The following is a 27,577-nucleotide window of genomic DNA, read 5'->3' as shown; positions in this document are numbered from 1 at the left end:
GGGGAAAGCGCGCTACCCTCGGACGACTCAAGCTTCGAACAATTCAATCTTTTCTCTATGTTCCGAATGGATTTGACCCATGGCACTTTTTGGGAAATTTGAAGCATCGGAGTACCTATTAAAATATAGGAGTAAAATTTTAATGAGTTAAATTGATTAAAAACATATTGAAAAAAAAAGATTTGTTCGAAGCTTGCGCCGTTCGAAGGTAGGGCACTTTCCCCTATATATGTATGCTTTGGCTACTCAATGGAATGAATATAGGTACTCCGGGAAAAACATTTTTTTTTGATTATTTATAATTGATGAAAATCAGATTCTGGTGGATGATCACAAGAAATGCCCAAATCTAGGATATTTTTTGCCGGAGCTCGAATAATTCCCGAGCTACTAAAATATTTTTGATCAAAAAATCGGGAAAATCGATCAAATTTTTAAAAGTTGGTTTAAGTCAGGTATAAAGGGTATAAACCGATATGCACTCAAAATCAATTTCAAAGAGCAAAATTGTCTCTGAATATTTATAAAGCCTATATTAGGTGAGATTCTTAACAATCTCACCTACTATAATCCTAACAAAATTTCATGTCGTCCGATCGACCTCAAATTTGGCCAAAATGTGTTTCAGCACTTCCTGATCACGAATATATATGTGGCTAATTTACGTTCCCGGCCGGCCGCTCTTTGGAGCTTAATAGCTCCTAAACTAAAAAAGATATCGACTTGCGGTTTTCGGCAAAGGTTATATATCGGGTGAAAATTGCAACTTGGTGCATAGACCTCCCACCCCCCACCCCTCCTTCCGCCATTTTGAAGACCCCCCTTTTTTTGTTTTCTCAATAGCTCCGCCCCTATGGCATTCAGCGGACTCAAATTTTAGTATGTTATAACTGGGCCTTAGAGCTTTCCATCAATACCAAACTTAAGGTCCCCCGACCCCCCTGACCCGAGCTATAAGGGTCCAAAAAAAATTTCTTAAAATGGCCATAACTCCGGTTCTAATTGTCAGAATTTAAAAAGTGAGGGCTTTTTGGAAAGCTCTCGTGAAATGCCACTTCCCCTTCTAACATCGCAAGTTCATAAACCCACCGCTAGGGGCGCTTTTTTTTAAAAGAAAATTTTTAAATCTTAAAAGTTAAATAACTCAAAAATTCCATTGTGCATCGGGCTGAAAATTTAGTATGTTGTAGCCGTTGATTATACCTATCAAACAAAAAAAACCTTAAGTCGATCCATAACCCCTGACCCGAGCTATAAGGGGTCAAAGTTCGAACATTGACCGGCCTCTATCTCCGGTTCTAATTAACATAGCGACCTAAATTTTACCTTTTTGGTTTCGTCTCGATGAGCACTTTCAGATGGAAGTTCAAAAAGTCACCACAGGTGGCGCTGTGATAGCGTCAAAATTCATCGAAATTCAAAGTCACTTTTCTCAAAAACGGCATTGTGCAAGTTAATGAAATTTTAGTATGTTGTAGTCCAGTCTAGGACGTTTCCAAAATGGTGCGTATGCGCGCTGTGGTTTCAATAGAACCGGAGATATGAGGGGTCAAAGTTCAAGAAATTCAAAAAATCATATCTCCGGTTCTATGTGACCGATTTTGATGAATGAGGGCTTAAACGAAAGATCTCACCAAATGCTACAACTTTCTAGAATATTTGAACTTCGTGGGACCAACACCAGGGGCGCCACAGTCGAAAAACCAATTTCAATATCACATAACCTCAATTATCTCGACTGTCGCTGAACCGATTTTGATGATTACTTCAACATAATTGTAGAGCACATTTGTCTCTACATTTCGTCCATACATCATTTTCCGCTCAGACTACGCTATCACTCCGATTTTGCCGTTTAAGTGTGAAAAATTGATTTTTCCCATAATAACGCTTTGAAATCACTCAGATGCCAATTTGACTGCCTCTACTCCACCAAGACACTTAAAATAGGGTTTTAAATGGAAAGTTCCACAAAATACAACAATTCTTTGATATAGTTGAAGTTCAACAAATGACTACTTGGGGCACTCTGGATGAAAAAACGAGTTAAGAAACAAAAAACCTCGATTATCTTGGCTTCTGAGTAATCGATGAGTTCAAGTTCTACGGCAAAATTATAGAGAACATTCTGGTCTACATTTCACCCATATAACACTTTTCTGTCAGTTCATCCAAATCCTTGACATTTTGGTTCAAATACAAAACTTGTATAATTTCACGAATTTGATTCAAGATAACTGAATGGCGTCTCCCTACTTCAACATCAAATCGAATTTGCATGCACTCCGAGTTAGCTCACGTTAAGAATCTCACCTACATAAGCCGGTTAGGATTATCTGTCCTTTTATATATTCGAGAATATTTAGGCTGCAAAATTTGTCAGTAACATAATGATTTATTCCAAACTCTCATACACTTAGGACTTTAGTTCATAGACTAGAGGTCCTTTACATAAATTTTCTTTTATCTAATTCTTTGCCGCCAAATTTTACAGGCTAAATATGTCCGAGGATCATCCTAAATCTATTTGGGCCCTTACGTAAAATTCTACATAACAGAATAAAATAATTTGTAAATGTTTCTGAATTCTTTGGGGAAATATAAAATGCTCGTAAATCATTTTAACCCACTAACAAGTTCGTAAAATTTTGTCATTTGTTCGTAAAGTTTTGTCACACAAACAAAAATGTAGTTACAAATGTTTGTAAAAGAACAAAAAATGGTCGTTGATCATCATGTGACGTAAGTTTGTGAAACAAGTACAGTAGGCTCTCGCAAATTCGGCTCTTTTAAGATCGGGCTACTTTTTAATTCGGGCAGCGGTTACATTTGAAAAAAGTTTGTTGTCATCGTTGTCATTTTTCAAGTTTGATTATGATCATCAAATGAATCAAATAAGCTCAAATTTGGCATGGTTTGTCTTAGTTTTGATGTGATTTTGCATTATTGAGGGATTTTTATGCAATTCACGTTATATATGAGTGTGTACACTCAATATTTATATGCACATAAATAAAAAATCGTTGCATTTCAAAAAGTTTGTCGCCCGAATTTCTGTCTAATTCGGCTGACATTTCGGTCCCATATGCCCGAATTTGAGAGAGTCTACTGTAGAAAGTTTTACAAGCTTTTTGTGGGTTATATGCTTTACGAGCATTCGTAAATCTTGAGTAGGAATACACAAACATTTACGAACAATTTTACTATTTATTTTTGGCAAAAAACAAACGATCAGTAAAAAATTCTAAATGGGCAGTAACAAAATTAAAAATGAGCAGTAAAATATCTAATTATGGTCGATAAAAAACTTAAATCTTTACAAAAATGGGCCTAATTTATATATTTAACATTTAAAATATTTCCATATAGAGTGAAAAGCCCCTTATTTTCCCTTTGCCAAAATTTGGACGATAATATCACTGTTTCAAATTTTTTTGTTACTGATCAATTTTAACTTTTTACTGCTTATTTATTCAATGCCTTTAGTTTTTGTGTAGAAAAAATGGACTTCTATTTAAATTCAAGAATACAAGGTTCAAACAACAAAATAGATTGACTACCTATATTGATTGAAATTAAATTACGAAATGAATCTTACAAAAAATGTTATAAGGTTTGTTCATCTGAGATATATATCACATATCACTCTCAGGGCCCATCTGGTAATTTAATGTTATATTGAAACATTTCCTCCTTTTCACTTCTACCTTCTTATTGCCTCTCAAAACTATGCTTTTTGGTTTATCTGGAAACAGTTTCAACGATTTTTTTTAAATTTCGGATTATGTTTTAAAGGTAGCCTAGGTGAACATTTCTTTGAAGTTACGTCACTCTAGTCTAGAGGTCCAGAGGGTTTAATTCTCAACCGATTTGAACAAGATTGGATTTGCTTGAAAGGTCTTAAAGTTCTCAACCAATAAACACGCTAAATGAACTTTATTGTAAATACAATTATTTTCCTTTGTCATTTGCTCTTACTTACACGTTGATGTCAAATCAACCACCATCCAGATGCACCAGATCCCAAAGAGGCAAGAATAAAAGACTTTAGTTTTTCAACGTTATTTCATTTATAGAATATTTCAAATGTTATTGATTTTCGTAACAATTATTCATTTCAATATTTTTTTTGTATTTTCATAACACTATTTAGCGTTTAATAGATGACTTTTTTTTTCATTATAATAAAATTTCAGAGTTCTTCTTTATTCCTTTTTCAAATCGTTAATTTAAAATCGACCATAAAGGAATTTTCGCATTACACACAAATTTCATCATCAAAAAAAAATCTTTTAACATAATTCATTTGTTTTTTTTTTCTCAAAATTCATTGAAATATAAATTCCTAAGCATATAATATTCTAAATATATCTAATTATTACATGTAAATTGTGAAATAAAGGGAGAAATTAAAAAGTTTCTCGTTTAACTTCATAAATTTCTAAAAGGACGTAAAGGGTTAAAAAAAAAATTTGGGTTACTTGCGAAGCCCAGAAAACTATATTTTAAATAAAACTTCATTGCCTTAAGACTTCAGTTACGTTTTTTTTTTTTAGAAATGAATTTTATTAATCCCTACGCTTTTTTATTTATTTATTTATTTTTGATAGATTTTAAATTACTTTTGAGGATGTCTAATTATTTAGCGTTTAGTTCTCGATTATGGCTATTTCTTGTATTTTTCTTTTTGGTATTCGTATGATTTTTTTTGCAATTTGGATGTCTTTACATTAGAATGCACAGAACGGGTGATTTGGTATATGTATCATTTTGAAGCGTGGCATTTTGTGAGTTAACATTAATGATTGAGTTACTAGAGCTATGATTAAGTGAATTTACCGAAGTTACATTTAATGTTGGAGATCCTGTTGTCAGTACATGCGCCTCATTGTCCAGTTTTGACTGAGAATCAGTTGTCTTTACAATTTCCGGTGATTTCTGTTGTGGGGAATATGACTCTGATGATGATATCGAAGTCATTCGTTTCCCCTGACCATCACTTTGGTAGTCACTGTCGGTGTCAATTGAATCATCCTCTGAGAGGCTCATTTGATTCTTCAGTTGCACCGGAGGTGGCAGAGAATTGTCATTGTCCGATGCATCTGCCTCTGAGTCGGTTTCATTGCTTGTCTCACTGCCCATGTCCACGAAGGCAGATTCAAGGAGTCGCTGCAGAATGGCAGGATCTTCTGGCAATTTGAAGAGTTCCTCTGTCGAATTCATCCTCTGTTTCTCATCCAACCATTGAGTAACAGCTTCGAGTAATGAGATTTTCTGCCTTTCCGCAATGTCAACATGAACTTCCTGTTGAATTTCTTCTCTGTCCTCCTTACATGTCTCTACCGGATTAGCTTCTTCCCTGCACTCAAATACGCTCCCATCATCCTCAACAGTTTCATTTGATGCCTCTGCAACATCCTCAACAATTTCTGGAACATTTACAACCTCTTCTGGAAGTGGAGAGGATGTAGATGTTCCATTGTAGACATTCTCAGACTCAGTCACATCCTCCAAATGGGATTCAACTCCCATATTCAGTATACATTCAATATGCTGAAGTTCAGCCTCAAGTTCACGACATTCTGCATCATCACAGACATCAATAATGTTGTCCTCAGTTCTTTCAACCACCATCACCTCCTCTTCCTTTCCCACTTCCTCATCAGCACGTGTAGCACCAATTTCATCAACCTCTGAGTCTTCACACTCATCCTGGGTTATTTCAGTCTTTTTGTTGAGGACAATCCGCCCAAAATCTGGCTCAATCACTTCAAAACCTACGGACTGTCGCTGTTTTTTGCTCTTCTTTCCCACACTCTTCTTCTTGGGCTTTCCCTTTTTGCTCGAGCTATTTTTACCATTTGCCGGAGATGAATTCTGTGGTATTTCACACAATAATTTCTCATTTTCCTTCATCCCCAATTTCTCATTCTCTACATTTTGCTGTGATTCCTCTGGATCACTGCCTTCGTCATTTATATCCTCAAATGCCACTCGTCCCTTTCGTCCACGAGGCTTCACAACTGTCTGCCATTTGGTGTCACTGGGAACCCCATTGGCTGACATCGTGAGGGAATTCTTCTTCAGAAGATCAATATTCTGCTCCTGAATCGATTTTGTGGCTTCCTGAAGGAGTTTTCGATTAGTAACCAGTTGACTGTACGGCTGATTTGGTTTCTTCTTGCCAACACTCTCCTTTCGACTCTTCTCACTCTTGGCATTATCTTTAGAACCAGCAGATCCCTCATCCTTTGCATGCACTTTCTCTGTGGGCTGGGGACGACTGCGGTAGTATCTTGGGTGGAATTCCTGCACTTCCACATTTAGGGTACTCTTGAATGCACCATTCACATTTTCCTGTGGTATCACATTCTAGAAACAGAATCACGTTATCAATAATTGGCCTAGGTCGCTTAGGTAAATGGCAAAAAATAGAAATCGATAGCTCAGAATAAAGCGGTCTTCAGACTAGAGATTTATAGCCCAGTTCCCAAGTTTCAAAATCTTTAACCCTTTAAGGACAATTGGGACACCGGTGTCCCATAAAGAAAATAAATTTTTCTGGCCATCTTAAGTTATTTTTTTCTAATAATTGTACATAATTGTAAAGTACAAGGTTGAAGGAATCTAGAATATTTTTTGCAAGTCTCTAGCTATTTAGTAAATATTTAAGTTCAAAAATGGCGAAATTTTAAATTCTCAAATTCTTTTTTTTTATTTATTTTTTATACTTCCAATCTTTTTTTAAAGAAAAACCCTTTTGGCAATAGAATTTACAATAATCATACATAATATTTTCATTAAAGCGAAAAATATTATTCACTGGTATTGTCAGAAAAATTACTTAAATTTTTGGGCTATTTTTCTCCCTATCGTTCATAGAAGCACAAAATACACCGAATAAGACTCTGTTGGACTTTCTAAGGTTAGATGTAAGACTTATCATTTATTATGTTTCTCAGATTAATTTTTATTGTTGATTTTCAGTCCGTAAAAAGTGTCTCGTCTTTAAAGGGTTAATAGCGAGCAATTGATTTTTTTGCTTTTTTGTGAACCTAGGTCATTTATCTTTAATAGTCCAATCTTAAGTTAAATTTTTCCAAAAAAATCGTGATTGATAAGAAATTAGAGCAGTTAAGCCAAATGGCTAAGGCCGTCTTCGGACTAGAAGTTTAGCCCAATTCCAGAAGGTTTCAAAATCTTAAAAACAACCAATTAATTTGCCTTTTTAGAATCCAATAGATTATCTGGTTTTTTCTTATACAATTCTAAGTCAAAATTTTTTGAAAAATCTTGATTGATGAGAAGTTAGAGAAGTTAAGCCATATGGCTAAAATGGACTTCAGACCTAAGACCGTCTTCAGACTAGAGGTTTAGCCTCATTTCCGGAGGTCTCAAAAACCTCAATAGCAACCAATTCAATTTGTTCTTCTGATTTATATAGAATAATTCCCTTAAGTCTATTTTTAAGTCAAAATTTTCCAAAAATTTTCGTTTGATAAGAATCTAGAGAAGTTAAGCCTTATGGCTAAACCTTAGGTCTGAAGCCCGTATAAGTCCTAGCCATAAGGCTTAAATTTTATAGATTATTATCAGTCGAAAATTTTTGGGAAATTTCGACTTAGAAATGGACTATTAAAGGGAATTAATATATTTGAATTAGAAGAACAAATTAAACTGATTGCTATTTAGGATTTTGAGACCTTCGGAAGCTAGGCTAAACCTCTAGTCTGAAGACGGATTTTAGCCATCTGACTTAAGCCCTCTAATTCCTTATGAGGCATGATGTTTTAGAAAATTGTTGTTTAGGATTGGATATTAATGGCAAATGTTCTATTAGATTCTGCAAAAATCAATAAAATTGCTTGTTATTTAGATTTTTGAGACCTTTGGGAACTGGGCTAATTCTTCAGTCTAAATCTGACATAAGTCTTAGCCCGTATAAAGCCTGAATAACTCGTAAATGTTCAACCTAACAGGAGAGCGATTTCAAGCTAAGATTTTACATGTTAAGTAAAGGTTATTAAGATTTATAGAGTCTATTACTTAAAAAAAAAACGAATTTCGTAAATATTCGAGTTATTCGACTCTTATTCTGAGCCGTCGAAATCTTCTCATAACTTACATTAATTTGAGCTTCTTTGGGGATCTCTGCACAACCATTCGATGAAGATTCTGGGGAGATTTGACGACCTGCGTCACTTTCATCATTCTGAGCTACTCCACCTTCATCCAATGTGGCCTACAGAGCAAGGGCAAAGATTTTGTTTTTAGTGAAATTTTGAAAATTAAATTGGACAAATTAATTTCGTGTCCTAAGATAACATGCAAGTTTCATATTGCCACCGTCAGTGGCGCTTATGCCAAGGTCTCAAATTTTGAACTTAAAGATTTTTTAAAGAATCGAGGCTTTCTTAAAAATCCCTTTCATTAATTCGATTCTTCTTCAATGACTTCTAAATATTAACACATTAATCTAATCAGTTCCGAAGGTAAATTCAATGCAAAATACACATTTTGCGATCTATTGATACCGATCATTCAATCTTGTAGCCAGAACGCAAGAGTTTATTTTAGATTTTAGGGTTATTTTATCTCTAATAGTAAAGCCTAAATCCTGTTTGGGAGCCGCCTAATGCATTGGACAGACCTACGGCCAAGAGACAGCTTAACGTAGTTGTAATAAAAAAATAATAATTAAAATACATTCCCATCGGTTTTCCTCAAAGCCGTCTCTCGACTTAAGTCGTAATGCCCTCCCTAGACACACTTATGAATTAAGGGGGTAAGCGGGTTTAAAAAAATTGTAATTTTGTCCATTTTTTGTTCTTGAACTATAAAATTTCGTAAATTCAGATTTTCGTCTAGCTGATAGAGTACTTGGCAGATAATTTCACCGGAAAATTTTTAGGAAATTTTCAAAGTTGAACCGTTGAGAAATGGTATGATCACACCGATCACACCCTCATATTTTCCGTTGTCACGTTTTGTTTTTCTAGCAGCTTTATCTTAAATCCATTAAACTAGTATTTTCTTTTAGGATATGAATGTGGCTCGTGCTTAAGAGTAGGATTTTTAAAAACAAAAATTTCGATTTTTGGCACAACTTTTTTCAAAAAAGTGATAATTTTCAGCCACTTTATAATATGTTTTATACTATAAAATCCGTCAAAATCAATATTTCTAAAAACCCTCATGTTAAGCACGAGCCAACTTATATCTAGAAGAAGTCTGCAAAGTTTCAGAAATATCGGTTCAGGCGTTTTCGAAATATCTTGACAACCGATTTTGAAAATGGTGTTTTGAGAAAAACGCGTTTAAAATTTTACAACAATATGCGCCCGCGGGCAAAATGCATAACTAAAACTGCTCTACCTCCGAGAGTTTTACTCCGATTGACTTGAGATTTTCAGAAAATGTTCTTTACTTATTATCCTATTTAATAAGCAAATAAATAAAATCGATTTTTTGAAGTCTTCAAACTCGCTTACCTCCTTAAGTCGAGAGATGGTTTAACGCAATTATAATCAAAATAAGGGTTTGATTTGACAAAATTCCCATTAGTTTAGCACTAAATACACCATTTCTCCGCTTAAGCCGAGAGTAAGATTAGTTAGAAAGTGATGGAGGCCATTTACGCCGCCGGATTAGATTGAGATTAAATTGTCCCAAAATCGGTTTTTGGGGCAACTCAGTAAGAATCTAATACGACAGTCTAAGTGACCTCAATGAAATCGTTTATATTACTGTCTTAGATTAAGACTTAAATATCCGAAATCCTATTTTGGAACAGTTTAATCCCATTCTAATACGGCGGTGTAAATAGCCTCATGGAAATGTAATTTGATCACTACTTTGATTACAATTACATTAAGCCGTCCCTTGGCTTAAGTCATAAGTGTGTCTAGCACATAAACCTGTTTAGGGCATAAGAGCACAAAAAGACTAAGGCTGATCCTTGAGAATATTTAGCCTGTAAAATTTGGCAGTAAAGGATTATGACTTAGGCACACTTACGACTTAAGCCGAAAGACGGCTTTACAGAATTATAATCAAAATAATGATCAGATTATATTTCCATTAGTTTGTGATTAATGCGTCTCTCGGCTTAAGCCGAGAAATGGCTTAGTGAGAAGCTTATGGGAATTTAGTCAAATTATCGTTTTGATTATTATACGTAAAGCCGTCTCTCAGCTTAAGTCGTAAGTATATTTTAGGGCATTAGGTAAAAGAAATTTGTGCAATGGGCTTCTAAATTGATGATCCTAGCTCTCAGTCTATGAGGCTATTTACACCGCGTCTTTAGATTGGGATTGAACTGTTCCAAAATCGGATTTCGGATAATTAAGTCTTAATCTAAAGCCGCAATCTAAACGATTACATTGAGGTCATTTAGACTGTCGTATTAGATTCTGACTGAATTGTCCCAAAAACCGATTTTGGGTTAATTCAATCTCAATCCAATGCGGCGATGTAAATGGCCTCTATGACTGTTTGAGATAAATCTTTACTGTTAAATTTTACAGTAAATATTCTTGAGGATCAGCCTGAGCCTGTTTAGACCCTGAGGGTCTTTATTGACGAAGAAACAGCTTACCGTAATTATAATCAAAATAATCATTAAATTTACAGTTTTACCAAGTTTTTACTAAGGCAGTTGTTGGATAAAATCGTACGCCTGCGTCCTAATTATGTCCCGGGAACCTAAGCATATTTTGTGTGGTAAAACTTTCCGTCTTAAAAACAAATTTCCGTCTTAAAACAGTTAAGAATTAAGAAACCAAAAGATTATTTTACAAGTCAACATCAAATCTAATTTTTGATTTTTTAAATAAAATTGCCCTTCTTACAATTCTTTCTTTGGTGCATCTCAGAACTTTTTTTCAAAATTAATCTAAAAAAAATAAAGAAATAAAAAATAAGTCTTACATCAGCTGAATTAGCTCCCTTTGTCGGTGTCTTTGCGTCCTTTTCTTCCTCATTGATGCAACTACTATCCTCAGTTTCATTCGGAAGAAGGTCATTGTAGGCAAGTGCATCATCGCAGAGTGGCATCATTTGTGAGCCAATTATGTAGGGGGTGTAGAAAAAGGTAGTCGGTGGATGGTAGAGTGGTGGGATGGGTGGGATAGATTGTGGATAGAAGTTAGTGGAATCCGGATTGAGATGCGATATTTCACTTTTATTTTCATCATCGACTGCTTCGTCGGTACTTTCTTCGGCAATTGGTGGAGTTCCTTCAGGCGATTCTTCATTGTGCGGACTTGCCGAACCAGGGGAAGTCTTCGAGATAAAAATCATAAAAAACTTATTTCGCAAACTTCCCAAATATAATGATTTATAAAAGGACAAACTTACAATTTGTGAGTCAATAGATGAACACGGAGCATCATAAGGCTTTAATGGTGTGTTATACATATCCATTGAACCCAGATTGTTCACTGCATAAGGCATCATCAACATTTGACCATTTCCGTAGGGATCGAAAGTTGTGTATGCTAATAAAAATTGAGGGTTTTTTTTGTTAATTCCTTTACAAAGGTCTAAATCTCTAAATAAACTCACGATTCACGTATAAAATTCCATTTTGATCGAAAAATCCGGGATACATGAATGGGTAGTCGCCATCTGATGGCTCCGACGTACTGTGACAGTGTTCGGGGGTTACGGATTGTGTACTGGGTGTTGCCGAATCATCCATTGAGGTCACACTGACTGCTCCAGAACCTGAAGATGAGGGGGTGGTGGCAGGATCACTGATGGGTGCATTGTTGAATGGGGTGAATCTCTTGGGGCGCGACAAGTAGCCCTTCTTGAACAGAACATCCTGGCGGGGCGTCGTTATTCGCGTGTATTCGTCTGAATAAGAAAAGTTCTCCTGTTAGTCCTATAACGTTCAATCGCCGCGGTAATATTGATCAACTTTGAATGTTATAAACAGTTCGAGTATGTTACATTAGCTTTCCATTCATTTCTTATAACAAAATTGGGGTTGTTGATAACAGAATTGAAGGTAATAAATTTCATAGCTTTGAACAAATGACAAATATGTTATCTAACATGATTAGACAATATTTATTATGTCCACCTTAAAGTTTTATATGTTAAGTTTAATATTTATCCGAATTTTTCTGACCGATTCATTATGGGATTCTTAATTGGTCATTCTCCATTCTCTCATTGTATCCTAATTCCAAAAACTGAGCTGCTCTATGTCACACCTTGCTTATGTTACTATAGCCTCGATTTACATTTCATGATACTGTTTCGAATTTTGGATCAGAGGCAGTGAAGTATTACATCGACTAATCACCACAATTTTGGAACAAATTCACGAGTTTGTCGATGATTTTAAAAAAATTAGAAAGATTAAAAACGAATAATTTAAGTGAAAAACATTTCATGGAATGTTCGAATAATGAAAATTAGTTTTGAATTATCTGGTTTAGGGCCTCGACAGACTTGAGGATTAGCCGAGAGACTACTTAGCGTAATTATATCTGAAATAATGCTTATTTCCAATAAGCCGTCTCTCGGCTTGAGTCGTAAGTATGTCTAGGGCATTAGACTAATGAAGTCTTTTAAATAACTGATCTACTTAATAAGGAAAATATATTTCTTCTGATTTTAAATTTTCTGAAGTTATTTTTAATATATCAATTACCCGGTGCCATCGAAAATTATGAATCCAAAATCCCGAAATGCCAAAATCCTGAAATCAAAATTCAGAAAAGACGAAATCCCGAATGAGTTGACATCCAGGATGGGTCAAAATATAAAATACCGTAAAGCCAGAAATGCGAAAACCAAACTCACGAGAAGCCGAAATTCCAAGGACTAAAATCTCTAAAAGGCAAAATCTTGAAAGCCAGTATCACGAATGGTCAAAATTTTGAACGGGACGAAATTATACGGAGAAACTTTCCTTTTGCCTCCAACAAGCACGGGTGCAATCGTTTGGCTTTCGGGATTCTGGCTTTTGTGATTTTGGCTTTTCGAGATTTTGGCTTTTGAGTGTTTGGTTTTCGGGATTTTAGCATTCGGGATTTTCGTTTTCGGGATTTTGACCGGGACCCTTGTTACCAGTTCATAATTGATTTGTATTAAATTAAACTTTTCCGGACTCAAGACCTTTGAAATGAATACAGACACATGTGCGAATATGTCATGAAATACGTTCTTTGGAATTTTTAAATTTGACCATGAAAAATAATAACGTGATTGGTATGCAAACGGTATGAAATCTTGGATAATTTCGATAGTATTTCGATAAATGAAAAGGACGAAATGAACGTAAGAACGAAAGTAATGATTTCAGGATTGATTTATAAGTACGTATCTGAAGACCATAAGCTGCCACCTCTTATCGTTTGGTTTATTTATGTGTTTACGGATGAATGGACAAATATTGAGACGTAACTTTTCGCTGAAAATAGAAAATTGTCCTTCAAGTTTTTAGTCTTGAATCCGCCAGCAAAATTCTAAAATTTATACATTATTTCAAAATGTTGCACTTTATTTATTAAAACCAACAATTTTAACATCAAAAAACGCTTCTTCTTTAACCCTTTAAGGACGAGACACTTTTTACGGATCGAAAATCAACAATAAAAATGAAACTGGTGTACATAATCAACGATAAGTCTTACATCTAACCTTGGAAAGTCCAACAGAGTCTGATTCAGTGTATTTTTTGCCCGTATAAACGATAGGGATAAAAATACCCTAAAAATTTAAGTAATTTTTCTGACAATGCTAGTGAATGATAATTTTCTCTGTAATGAAAAATATTACGTTTGAGTATTGTAGTTTTTATTGCCAAAAGTGTTTTGCTTAAAAAAAATGGAAGTATAAAAAATAAATAAAATCAATTATGAATTTGAGAATTTAAAAAATCGCCATTTTTGAGCTTAAATATTTACTACATAGCAAATAGCTAGAGACTTGCAAAAAATATCATAGATTTCTTCAACCCTCTACTTTACAATTATCTACAATTATTAGAAAAAATAACTTTGGATTAGTTAGGAAAATTTATTTTCTTTATGGGACACCGGTGTTCCAATCGTCCTTAAAGGGTTAACGTGAAAACGATTCTTCGTTAACATTGAAACCTATTTTTCCGGGCCAAATGTACCATTTTATGAATGAACAGGTCAAATTCTAAATATAAATTGATTCAAAGACGCGAATCAGACATTTGAACGCTCATTAAAGGCAATTAATGTGAACAGCTATAAAATTTTAATGAGGTAGTGTGATAAAATCGTAAGTGTTAAGTGTCAAAATTAAAGATTTCCCTTTCTAATTTGAGAAAGGCACTGTAAAATTTTCAGGAAGAGCTTTAAAGTAAAAAGTAACTTGAGAAAGATTTGGCACCCTCCTTCACCTCTAAAACCATTTTCTTTTAAAATGTGTGTTTTAAAATGTTGAGTAAAGGTCACAGAAGAATATTTCGTCCATACGAAAATATCATTAAAAATCATTCCTAATAACCCCAATAACAGTTTTTCAAGGTCAAATGTTAAAAATACTCTAAAGAGTGTGTTTCTCGACCAAATGATGTCACGTTTGGATTTTTTCTGGAAAGGTCTTGGAATTTCTGACAAGCCTGAACCATTTTCATTTCATTTTATTAAGGGGTTTTCGTCATTATTGGCGATTCCCCTTAAAAAAAATTGTGGCCGTCGCCGTCTTAGCGTTGGTAATGAACCATTTTCAAACGATTATTAACCGGTAATTAATCGATTATGAACCAATAATAAATTTTTATCTGAAAATGAATTTGTATTTTTCATAAGCTATTTTGATCGATCTTTTGAGTGATTTATAAATCGGTTCAAATCGGTTGTGAACCGGTAAACGGTCAATAATGCAAAATTGCTTTTGAGCCTTTTTGAGGTATAGCATCTAATTCACGAGTTCGAGCATTTCGCAAAGCATATAAGACGCTTTACTCTAAAATTAGCCTTTAAGATGATTTGAAGCTTAAATATAATGCAATAGAACATTTTAGCAGTAAATTATTCTCTAATTACCTTCATTGAATGTAAGTTTCGAATTTTCCCTATTGTTAGTACTCTGTCCTGAGTAGCTATTCCTGTAATTGGTAGAAGATGACACCCTCTGCCCATAGTGTCGTCCACCCCCGTGGTAGGAATTTTGATAATTGCGTCTTCGATGACTAGGTGGTCGAGTTGGATGATCCACAGGTTGATGGTATCCATTTACGTGTGAATTATTCGATGTTTCACTGGGAATTTTTGTTGAATTGTCCCCATTTGATTGTGTTGAGGTTTGAGATGATGTCGATGAGGATTTTGTGTTTAGTCGCCACGCGGAAAAGGGTTTGTCCACAAATGTTTGGTCTGAAAAAAAAAAATGCAGATAGCATTTGTGAGTTTTTTTTTCAATAGAAAGATTCCTATGTAAACAAGACAAAATATATTTCAATTTTAAGTTAGAAAAAATCTTATTGATAACCCCAATAATTTATCTGCGATGTAAATTGTTTGACTAATAAGCGATGAATTGACGTACGTTTGATGATTTTAATAAAAAATGCAAAATTTTAAAGAAAGTGATTGAAAAATATAAACAACTGATATGTTCGAAGGGAAAGCACATGTGTTAATTGTTTTTTTTTACTATACGTTGTGAACTCGTCGTCGATTGGATTTCTATTGGTTTAATCTTTAAAGTCCTAATTGAGATTATCTGCCGTTGTTCTTATTCAAAATTGATTATTTAACAAAGAGTGTGATAAATGAATTCACAATAAGAATTTTGATGTACAAATTTTGCTATTGTGCCAATCTATAAAAAATAGCTGTACATAGGTCCTTTCAATACTTAAATATTTTATTGGCCGAAAGCATTAACAGCTATACTAATTGCAAGCTTTATTTCACTCAATTGCTTCTTACATGAGATGATGTTTTTATGTGATGCACATTAGACGATTTTCTACACAATCACACAAACCCAGGGTGTCGGAAAGGTCAAGATTGTGATGAAAATATAAGGAAAAGAAAACAAATTGTATATTTTGCTACACAGTCCTATTTGCAACATGTTTGTATATTTTCATCACTGTTCGTTTAAGAATTATCTGCGATACAACATTGTGTGGTGAATATACTTTAAAAAATGAAGCAGAGATAATCCACTTTTCATCAGTGACATTTCATTTGAATCATATATTTTCTAGATTGATTACAAAACTCTGAGCTTTTATACCTTTTATACCTATTCATAGCAATTACATTTTCTATCTATTTTGCATTTTATAATTAATGAATTTAATTTATAAATGCAATAACTTGTATTTTACATTTTCTTGCTCGTACTCAAAGAAAAGCCTATGTGAGTATTATTCTTGTTACAGTTAACAGTGCAAAAATTTTGGAACTAGTGAAACTCAGGCATTGTTAATTGTATCTTTATTTTTTGACCACGTTTTTTCTGCAATTTATTGTTTTTACGAATTAAATATCAGCGTATGTTTTTACATCTTTTCAAGTGTATTATTTATTCACGAGAGAAATCCGAAAAGGTTAAAATAACATACCGGAAATGTTAATTTTACCCTGCATTATTGATCGGAAATCATGCTTTTTTGGTGTATTAGGGGTTAAAGTTACCCTTTTTCATGTTAATTTTACACTTAAAATTGTGTAAATTATACATTAAAAATGTTGATATATTTTTACCCCTAAAAAGTGTTAAGTTACGAGGAAAAAAAGTGAATCGCACCCTCTTTTTTTTCTCAGTGTTAAAAAAATGATTTATTACTTTTTTCTAGAATTAAAATAAAGTGTACTTAGTAACACACTTAAAAAAGTGTAAAAAGGGTAAAAAGAGACTAGAAAATATATCTTAAAGAGACGTGGACAAACGTTATATATAAAACACGCATCCTAACAGTCACTGAATTTAAAATTTTTACATTAATTTCTTAGAAACACCATTATTTTATATAGGGTAACTATCTAAGAAAAGAATTTGCCAACCTGAATTCAAATCAGGAAAGAGAATCAAGAAAAATATTATTAAAATCGACACGATGTCAAGCTATATGTGCGTCACTTCTTACAGAAACTTTCTTCATGAAAGCAATTCGGAATTACAGTAGAACCCCGCTATAGACCATCGCTCTATAGTACACAATTTATTGACCGTTGATTTCAAAACACTGATTTTAAGTTAGATTATGTTTTTTAGTACGCGACATGCAATGTTGTCGTAATTATTTTAATATTTTTGGCAAACTTAATTAAGTAGTTGTGATAATTGTGATCCATAATGAAGAGAGCGAGGACAAGTACCAAATCGCAAAGAAAGTGGTAGCCGCCGTCGAGCAATTTCAATACTAAAAGTCGGTGATATTTTTAAAAAATGACATGGACTATAGTGCGACCCAAGTGTCAAATCTGGAACCAAATATGGCCTATAGCGAGGCTCTACTTATTATTAAAGAATTATTATATAAAGAATTATAATTAGCAAGTCATCAAAGCAGAAAGGCATCATCGAATGGAAGGATTATTTTTTTTGTAAAGTAATTCACAAATTTATATGAAAAATTATTGCAATCTTCGTTAAAATATTTCTCATAGCATAAATCGCACAAATAGTAGCATTTAAGTCATGATTTTGAGCATTTCATAAACTTTTTTTTTTGCTTTGCTACTTCTTTGTTTTTCTTTATCAAATATAATATTAGTTAGAAAAAAGTTCCCGGTAATTTGTGTCACAATTTCCTTTCAAGATTTTTGTTTGCTAGCTAGCATTTTTGTAGGTCAAATTGACATTTTTTTGTCAATCTAACATAAAAATACACAAAGTAATGATTATAAAAGTTATAATAAAATCTGTACAATTCTGGGGAATAAGATTTAAAATACTTTTCAAAAAGTAAAAAATACAATAAGCTTTGGCTTCTTAGGCCTATATTTAAAAGACATGTGCCAAAATGAAAATTAAAAATGATTTTAAAGCAATTCTTAATCAAATAAAGTACAGATCTATAATAGCTAAAATATTTTTAAACTTTTTGATAGCCGATCTTAGTCAAATAATCACGAGTTTGTTGATAAGTAAATTACCAATTGAGGTCAATTCCCCTGGCTCAAAATCGGCTTATCCTCGTGGAAGTTATATAATAATCTCTGTCCAAAAATTCCGCGTGGCACCACCAGAAAATGTGGAGAAGAAATGATATCACAAAAATAATAAGACGAGAGCAGCACGATGACTGATAAGATTTCTTTTTCAACACTCATTTCTTTAGTAGCTACAGTTCTGAAGATATGATTTTTCTTTATTCTGTACACATTTAGCTCTTAAGAAATAAAAGAAAAAAATGTGCTGAAGAAAATGGGAAAAGGAAACGTTTTGTGACACTGAAGATACACTAAAAAAAAAGCCCCAATTAACTACGTTGAATTCGGTCGACACTTTTTTTTCTAGAAAAGTATACATAATAAATTTCAGTGAATAGCAACAGATTCATGTTGAAGCATAGAAACTATGAAGTACTTACTAAATGTAACATTTACTTTCAAATTGGTAAACTAAACAGAAGGATTAATGATAATTTCAAAAAATTCCTCTTTCCACATGTATCTGGTGATCATGACTTCTCAATTTGCATTCACATCTTGGGATGAAAGCAGCTGCTCCAAATATATTTTTTTCCTTTACAGAAAATCTATTTTGATTTTCGTCTTCGTCAGATTATCTTCAGAAGTTGCATAAAAGGAAAGTTTAATTTTTTTCTTAAATATATATTTGTCCACATTTGCAACAAGACAAACACCAATTCCAATTTAGTCACAATAAAAAGAAATCTCATCTTAAAATGTGTACGTATCTCGAGAATTCTCTGTCGAATGCTGAGAAAATATACTTGACTGTGATTCACAGTGGGTTAATTATAAAACTCACATGAGTGTTACAAGAAATAGGTATTTCGTGCATATGTATTAATAACAAGGTGAAGGACTCAGCAGACTTTTATACAAAACAAATTCATGCTTAGTTTAATAAAATTCACTTCAATATTCAAAATATTCCAATTATTTTATATGTATGTCAACATAATATAACGAGAAAGTGAAGGAACGAGAATGTAAATGAACGTATTTGATCATTAATTTCGTACAACGCGAAAGGTATTTAAAGTAGTAAGTTTGTGAACCATGGTGTTAATCTTAGGGGAAACTGGGGCACCACCAAACACGGGGTACCACCAAACACTGCGATTTTTTAATCGGATATTCGTCTTCAGAGGATAAGACCTATAGGAATTTATAGGCACTATAGGGATGCTTGTCCACTGAAGAAATGATCGAGATAGTCCAAGTAGTTTAGAAATAAAAATTACTGTTTGGTGGCACCCCGTGTTTGGTGGTGCCCCAGTTTCCCCTATATTGAATTATGATTTAAATATTCGAATTTCTAATTAAAGGTAAACGTTTTTATATCTCGAACATAAGGCCTCTACTTAGGAGCAATTTTGTTTTGTAAAAATGATTTTCTTAAAGAAAATTCCCCCTATCATTGTGGGCAGAAACGTCATTTTTTAAGCAATTTATGACGAAAATTGCTTTTAGTAGACGCCATTATAGAGTAAGCACAGATGAAAAAAGACACTATAAATTAAATTTCAGTCTTTATTAGTAACGGATATAGCGGTAAGCAAAAGAACGATGTAGGCTCTTATCCCAAAATGACTCCTTAAACATTCTACAGTAGAACCCCGCTATAGGCCATCGCTCTATAGTCCACAATTTATCGACCGTTGATTTCAAAACACTGATTTTAAGTTAGGTTATGTTTTTTAGTACGCGACATCCAATGTTGTCATAATTATTTTAATATTTTTGGCAAACTTAATTGAGTAGTTTTGATAATTGTGATCCGTAATGAAGAGAGCGAGGACAAATACAACAATCGCAAAGAAAGTGGAAGACGTCGAGCAATTTCAATACTAAAAGTCGGTGATAATTTTAAAAAATGACATGGACTATAGTGCGACCCAAGTGTCAAATCTGGAACCAAATATGGCCTATAGCGAGGCTCTACTGTATATCCAATATTTTGAGTGTTTTGTTTAAGGCTATAATACGTCAAATATTTTTCAATGGGCCCCCTGATCAATATTTTGACCAGCGCACTATGACTTTTGTTTGTAAACATGTTTTCAAAATTTCCCATGAGAATGAGCGAGATGACTAGATCTAGTCCTCTCGTTTGAAATTTAAAATCTTTAATGTCATTTCTAACAAAAATTTCATTTTGAGAAATATATTAACTAATGGCGCTGGGACACCTTTTCAATTGAGTGATATTCAATCGATTGAAATTTTACCTTTTACTCTTTCAAACTGAAATTAAATATAGCTCTCTCTTTCTGTCAAACGAAAATTGAAATTGAAATTGAAAATGAAATTTAAATTACAATTTTCAATTGAGAGAAAGAGACAAACATATGTCATTTTAGTTTGGAAGAGTAAGAGGTAAAATTTCAATCGATTGAATTTCACCTATTTCACTAAATTGAAAAGGTGTGCCAGTGCCATTAATTTTAAAATACAGTGCCCGGTAATTTAGTCATTACGAAGCTTCCAATGGTATCAAGCATGGGCACTTTTCCCTACAGAATTCCCCTACAGGTTCCCTTAACCCATTCAGTCAATGTACCAGAAATATTTGAGATAGAATGTTCATATTTTGGGATTAGTTTCCTACAGATTAATAGATGAATTTTTTGAAAAGAAATTTTTTTTTATCTATTATGGGGGCGCGGGGAGCCCCTGTCAAACATACGTCTTAACGGTCACTGAATTTAAATTCTGTGCATTACTTCATTACAAACTCTATTGCTTTAGATAGAGTGACTATCCAAGAACACCAATTGGGAACTAGAATTCAAATCAGGAAAGAGGAAAGAAAGAGGCCAATTTTAACAAATTCGACGGGATGTCGCATTTTCCGTCCGCCATTTTGAGCAAAAATTTTGCATGATCTTCCGCGAAGCAAGAAAATAATAACAAAATCTATTTTCATCTCTGTCGGACTATTTTTCTTAAGTAATTGAATAACTAACGTTACTAAAAATCTATTCTCGACAGCAAAAAACACTCAATTTGCGTATGATGTATAATACCATGGTAAGGAATGGGTTAAAATATTTGCTGACCGGGCCTTTTACCCTGTATGCGCGACTGGCATTCAATTCATAATTGTGTTATCATACTTGATCGTGAAAGGACATTGGGCAAAAGTTTATATGAGGTGTAATCTATATGACATCCACAGATGAAACTAGACGCATTTTGTAAGTAATGGAGGTAATGGTGTAGGGTAGGGTGCAAAACTGCCGAGAGCCAGGACGATATTCGACGGGAGCACTTGTAAAAACGCCTTTATCCTTTCGAGAAAAAAAAATTTGATGAATTACTCAAGGTCAGCTGAAGTAATCTTCATGAAATTCGGTATGGAGACGAGTGTATGCCTTAAGCTTTTAATACATGCACACTAACCCCCTCCCCCCCACCTCTCCATCTAGTAGCTGCCATACAAAATGAGGACTATTTTTTATCATAACTCCTCTCTAAAGAGAGAATAGAAGTAGTCTTACTGTGTTATCACATTTGCACATTAAAATTTTAATATGATTCACATTAATTTTCGATGGTGAGAGTCCAAATGTGTAATTTGTGTGTTTGAATCATTTTATATTGAAAATTTGATCTATTTGTTGATAAAAAGGTAGACTTGGCCCGAAAAATTTGATATAAATTGATTTATGGCATTAATGCGAAAAATTAATGCGATTTTCTCCTTAATTTTTTAATGTGAAAAATATTTATACTTTAGGTAAATTCAAACTTATTTTTGCAGGCCAAGTACACTTCTTTATCAATAAATAGAAAAACCCCAAATATTAAGTAACTCAAAGACACAAATAACATATTTGGACGCTCACAAGCGACAATTAATGTGAATCACATTAAAATTTTAATGTGCAAGTGTGATAACGCTGTTAGGAGTAATACAATGCTGGAATGCTCGATGAAAAAGCATTCTTCTATGATTCTGATGATAACGTTAAACGTCAAATTTTTAGGAATCTTTGACACAGTGAATAAGAAGACGAAATTTCCTATTTTCAGACACTAGAAAAGAATTGACTGACACTTTAGAATTGCTAAAATATTGAGTAAAAATTTAAAAATACTTGTGAAATTTGAGCAATGGCAGCAACTGCCACTTGGTCCATCCGTGACACTTTAGTTAGGGTTCTACGAAGTGTTAAGAAAAAGACCGTTATTGTTTTTTTGCTTAGGGGAAACTGGGGCATTACACGGGGTTATCATAAACACTGACTTTTATTTCTACACAACTTGGAGTTATGTCGATAATTTATTCAGTGAACAAAGATCCCTATAATTCTGTTGGCAGCCAAAATCTCGAATGGTCATAATTCTGAAAGTGGTCGTCGAACGCCGAAATCCCGAATTCTTAAAAGTGTCATAGCTACTCCTCCCACGATTGCACCAGCGCTTGCTGGAGGCAAAGGGAAATTATTCTACATATTATCCTCCATATAATTTCATTCCTTTCAGAATTTGAAACATTCGGGATTTTGGCTTTCAGGATTTTGGCCCTTTTGGGATTTTGGCGTTCGGGATCTTGGCTTTCGAGACTTTAACTGCCTCCGCCTGAAAGCGTCGAATTAAATGGCGGATAATGCATGGAATAATTTCCCAAAACACAGAAAATTTCCCTTTGTCTACAGCTAACGTGGCTGCAATCGGGGAAGTAGGGTGGAATCACCACTTCTCGCCAGTGCCCCACTTTTCGCCACTTATAATGAAATCGCTATATTTCGCGATTTATGAAATAAATGAGCCGCAAAGTTACTTGTATTTTTACTGCTGCTACATATAGAGTCGAAAAATAGTAATTATTCGTTTTGAATTTACGATTTTGAGAATTTTTTAGAGCAAAATTTTAAGCAAGTACATCGAATTCAATATTTCTTACCCAATATACTAAGTATCATCAAATTTTCTCTAAGCAAAATGTATCCTTTTGGAGAAATAATTTGCCTATTGAATATTTAATTACACTTGTGGAATAGGTAAAATTTGTATTTAGTTAATTAATATTTCATTTTATATTATATTTATATAAAACTGAAGCATGGCGAAAAGTGGTAATATATTTGAATGATTTTACCACCTGTCGTCATCTCTTTTCAATAGACTACGCTAACTTCACTTAGTAGATTCTCAGTTGTCAAATCTGGATTGTTTACTTTGTGCAATAGTCCAATAGTTTGATTTCTCAAATAAAAGCGAAGAAAAATCATTTAAAGTGAGTATTAATAGGGTGATCATGAGGAAAGAGAAATACTGAATGTATTCTTTGCATAATATTGCCCAAAATAATGGAGTTTTGACCTTTTCAAGTGGGTGGCGAGAAGTGGTTACAGAACTGGCGAAAAGTGGTAAAAAGTGGCGACGAAGTGGTTATTTCTGCATTGTTAATAACAATCAGTTTTTTAAGTAGTCTAGGGTTAAATTTTAGGACTATTGTTTTCGCGAATCTGAAGCTTATAAATTTAAGTAATTTTGTGTTAAATTTGAGTTATCTTGTAATAGGGGTTCAAAAGTTATAATAAAATTAATTCCCGTTTTTCCTAAACATGGCGATAAGTGGTTACTCCACCCTAGCTATGAGACTCTCAACAATCAAGAATTTTGGTTCTTTCAGGATTTAGATTTTCGAGATTTTGATCGGGATCCTATGAATTCATACAGGTCTCATCTTCTGAAGTTTAATGTCTGATTTAAAAAAAAATCGCAGTGTTTACTACATACCACTTGTATACTACTGCCCCAGTTACCTCTAATTATCTAAAATCAATTTACATAACGGATTTTGAAAAATAGCTGCATTTGTCTACTGTTCAAAAATTCCAGACTTTCAGAGATTGGGCTGAACTTCTAGTGTCTAGTCTAAAGTCCGCATCAGGGGAGTTGATCTGTTTAATACCACCTCTGATAAATTACTATTTTCAGAATTGAGAATTACAAAAAAATTGATTTTGCAATTTTCAAATTTAAATAAAAATTTATTAGTTTGACGTTAAATGGTTTCACTTCCCTATTTATTGTAGGTAGGGGAAGGTGGGGCTACTTTGAGCTGTTGAAATACATTGTTATACATCCAAGAAGATGTGTATAGGAAAAAACTTCACCAAATGCGCTTGAAAAGTAAAATTCTTTACTAAAATTAAACCTACGGACTTTAGTCACATTTTGTCGTTTTCCAAAGCATCAAGAACTGTAACGATAATTTGCCGGGAGATACCATGTGGTTTCATTTCTCCCATCGCTCCCAAAAAAAAAGCTGTCTCACAATAGAGAGTCACGAGTGGAGTCAGTTATTTCAACAATATCTATATACTTGGTCTCCCTCTTGCTTTTCTTCAATATATACTGATCCCTTTCATTTCATTTTCCTGTTCCTGGGAACAGAGGGATATATTTGCACATTTCCGGACATTTAACATGTTTCCCATTGGATATATAGAAATCCTGAAATTGCATAGGTTTGTGGTGTAATGACCGGAATATGTGATGAAATGTTGGGAAAATGATAAAATGTGAGAGAATTATATAACACCGGCTAAATTGGTACAATGTATGAGTGTATGTCCAAGTTGATTGCGTGTAGAGTCGGTATTAGCATTATTGAGGGTTATTATTATTTTTTTTTTAAATTTGACAATTTTTAATGTAAGAGAGAAATTATCAAATTTGGGATGCTGGAATAAGTAGTTTTCCACTCACCTCGGTGATTTCCCACAGTAACTGGTGTGGCGCCACTGGTCTCCTCCATGGGGAGTGAATGCCATTTAGTTTTCTTCTTTGTCCCTTTCTTAACCATATCTTATTCTCTATGTTGTCTCTGTCGCACGTGGAAAAGTTGCCAATTTTAGCTTGGATAATCTCCTTAAGGGTCGTTCGATTGGGGTTTTATAGGGTTGTAGGGTTTTCAATTTGACGAATCTCCTTCGATCTATATCCTTTTAAACACTTCAACAGCAATGAATGGATAGGCAGTCACCGGTTGCTTTCTATCTCACTCACGTCGTAATTGTCTCTTTTCTCCCTGCACCGGCATCCACTTCAAATGTTGAAACGACGGAGAATCGACCAACACATGCGCCAATCGGAGTGGGGAGCAGCAACTGAGGTCGCCACTGTCGCTGCCGAATAGTGTAGCAGTCGTTGTATTATTGCATAACTCACATTGAACCATTCACGTGCTTTTTAGCATAAATTTTTCTCTTTTATACTTCTTTATGATTCCTAAATATATTCTCTGGTGAGGAATTTTTAACTCGAAAGAATTGCTACTTTCTACGGTCTATTTTGGGAAAGAGAATGTATGAAGTCATTGGGATAGGGGTATAATTTCGAGGGGGTGGTTACTCGCTTTTGGGAGGATTGTAAACCATTCAAATGTCGCGATTCACTGTGTTAATTTTTTATAAAATTCCACCCGCAATGTCACTCGATGAGGAAGGGCAAGACACTTCCTTACTGTATATTTGTTTTTCTTAGCCGACGCAATAGTAGCGAGACAAGTTGCAATGCGTTATATAACAAAATGTTCATCCTTATCAAATACAAAAGACTACACTTGTACACTTTGCACACAATTGTGATATAATCGATTTATTTTCGGGTTCAATTTAAGTTTTAGTGACTTTTTCGTCTTAGAGAATGCTAGAGATAATGTAATAACGTATACGAGAAAATATAGTACCAGTAGTATGTCTACATATCATACATAGTAGACCTATTGGTGTTCTTGAGAAAAATAATGTGAAAAAGATAAATGGCAATTATCCGAAACATTTCTAGGATTTTATTAAAAAATTAGGGCTAGGTCGACCCGGTAGATCTATAGCATTGTAGGGTATCAGGAAGTGATAGGTTTTGTATTTCACACAAATGCCGCTGGGGTGTGTGAATGGCGCTTACAGGTTGGGGGTGGAATGATGAAAAATAAAATCTTCTTTTTCAAGAGTTGCTACTACAAAAATTCGCACAATTCACCGAAATACTGTGTTAACATATCACAAATCCCCTACAATTTTTCTTCTACGGTTAGAACACTATTTCTCTAAGTAGTCACGTTCGCACGGCTATTGTAGAAAAAAAAATTAGCTAATCGATTCTTACACAATATTTGTCGATTGTAGATGAAAATTTTCACGTCTTCTTTTTTGTCACCACAAAATCGAATTGCGGTGGTTGAACCGTGAAAAATTTGCACTATTCTCCATATCGTGAGATTTTTTTTAATGTGATCACTACGGATAAATTGCGAAAAAACTAACGATTGTTGGGTAAAATGATTTTTTTTCTTCAGCTATTCTTAAACTAAGCTTAACACTTGGAAAGATGGTTCTAGATTACAGACTAGACGAGTACTGAAAGAGGTCCACGATTTCGGTGCACTTTTGCACCTTTTTCCATACTTCAATAGTGCTACCGAGTAGACTGACTATATAGAAATTGATTTTTCGACGTATCATTTGTCTCCTTTTGATTTATTCACAATCTTATTGCGTTCTCGCAATGAAAAGTGAGATAAATATAGAGACTTGAGCCAGAGACATCTTGAGGGGAACATAAGAGGTAGCACAATTTTTATCAAAGGCACACGAAATACACTACTATAAATGCTGCGAAAAGAATTTTACACTTACTTATACTTAATTTTACACACAACGCAACCAGGCTGAATACTTTAATTCAGTTGAACTGATTTCACTATGTTATCTCTATTTTATAGCATTTACAAATTTCACAATAATAAAGAGGTGAATTTAATAGAAATTATTCCAGGATTTGAGGCTATTTATGACTTAATCTAAAAAAAGAAGAACTTAATCTCAGAAAAGTTACTTTCCAAGTTCAAGGTAACATGCTAAGTTATATTGAGTAGTGTTACATGTCTTACTGCCAAGAAAGTTTGCAATGCTAGGTTACAATTGACATAACCTTAAAGAATAGGGAAGACTGGGGTAAAAAGTCACAAAACGGATATTTTATATTTTTTACAAGCTACTCGAGCGCTTCAAAAATTTCTAATTAGCGCAGTTTTATAGGAAATTTACCGCTCTATAACTTTGTGAAAGTAATATTCCTCTATTTTGTAAGGAAATACATTTATCTAGCAGATTTCTAAAAGGTAATTTGTGACCATTCTCAAAAATGCTGGGGCAAATAGTTAGTACCAGACATTGGGTTATCATATTTTGATTCGCTTCATTACGGGCTTCCGTAAATTTGAAAAAATACCAAAAAGGATATATTTTCATAGAAAATTTATTCATCTACTACACCTTTGTAAAACACCGTTTTTTCTGCGAGAAAAGTGAAAAAACGAGAAAAGCGCTTTTCAAGCTATTTTAGAAAAAAAACACACAAAAGACTGCAAATCGTTTGACCAATGCAAACAACAAGCGGCGAGATATGAAAAT

At 33.9% G+C, this 27,577-nt stretch overlaps 2 protein-coding genes across 9 annotated transcripts in view; one reads left to right on the top strand and one right to left on the bottom strand.

Moving 5' to 3' along the window:
• The window catches only part of LOC129803250 (origin recognition complex subunit 6), a 76,067-nt gene that overhangs the window by 11,560 nt on the left and 36,930 nt on the right, over positions 1 to 27,577 (top strand). The window lies entirely within an intron of this gene.
• LOC129803189 (uncharacterized) lies at positions 4,052 to 26,535 on the bottom strand. Of its 8 annotated transcripts, none has more exons than XM_055849588.1 (8): positions 26,271 to 26,535; positions 24,870 to 25,811; positions 15,039 to 15,368; positions 11,566 to 11,859; positions 11,359 to 11,498; positions 10,930 to 11,283; positions 8,126 to 8,242; positions 4,052 to 6,372 (listed from the first exon to the last, which is right to left on the bottom strand). In XM_055849588.1, the coding sequence occupies exons 2-8, from the start codon at positions 24,964 to 24,966 to the stop codon at positions 4,726 to 4,728; spliced, it is 2,979 nt and encodes a 992-aa protein (XP_055705563.1). In that variant the 5' UTR covers positions 24,967 to 25,811; positions 26,271 to 26,535; the 3' UTR covers positions 4,052 to 4,725. The 8 variants fall into 8 exon arrangements, with proteins under 8 accessions (XP_055705563.1, XP_055705562.1, XP_055705559.1 ...); XM_055849587.1 differs by having other exon boundaries at positions 24,870 to 25,701; XM_055849584.1 differs by having other exon boundaries at positions 24,870 to 25,449.

Source organism: Phlebotomus papatasi, chromosome 2, assembly GCF_024763615.1.
Source record: "Phlebotomus papatasi isolate M1 chromosome 2, Ppap_2.1, whole genome shotgun sequence".
In the NCBI taxonomy this organism is placed as follows: domain Eukaryota; kingdom Metazoa; phylum Arthropoda; class Insecta; order Diptera; family Psychodidae; genus Phlebotomus; species Phlebotomus papatasi.
This window is presented reverse-complemented; position numbering and strand designations above follow the sequence as displayed.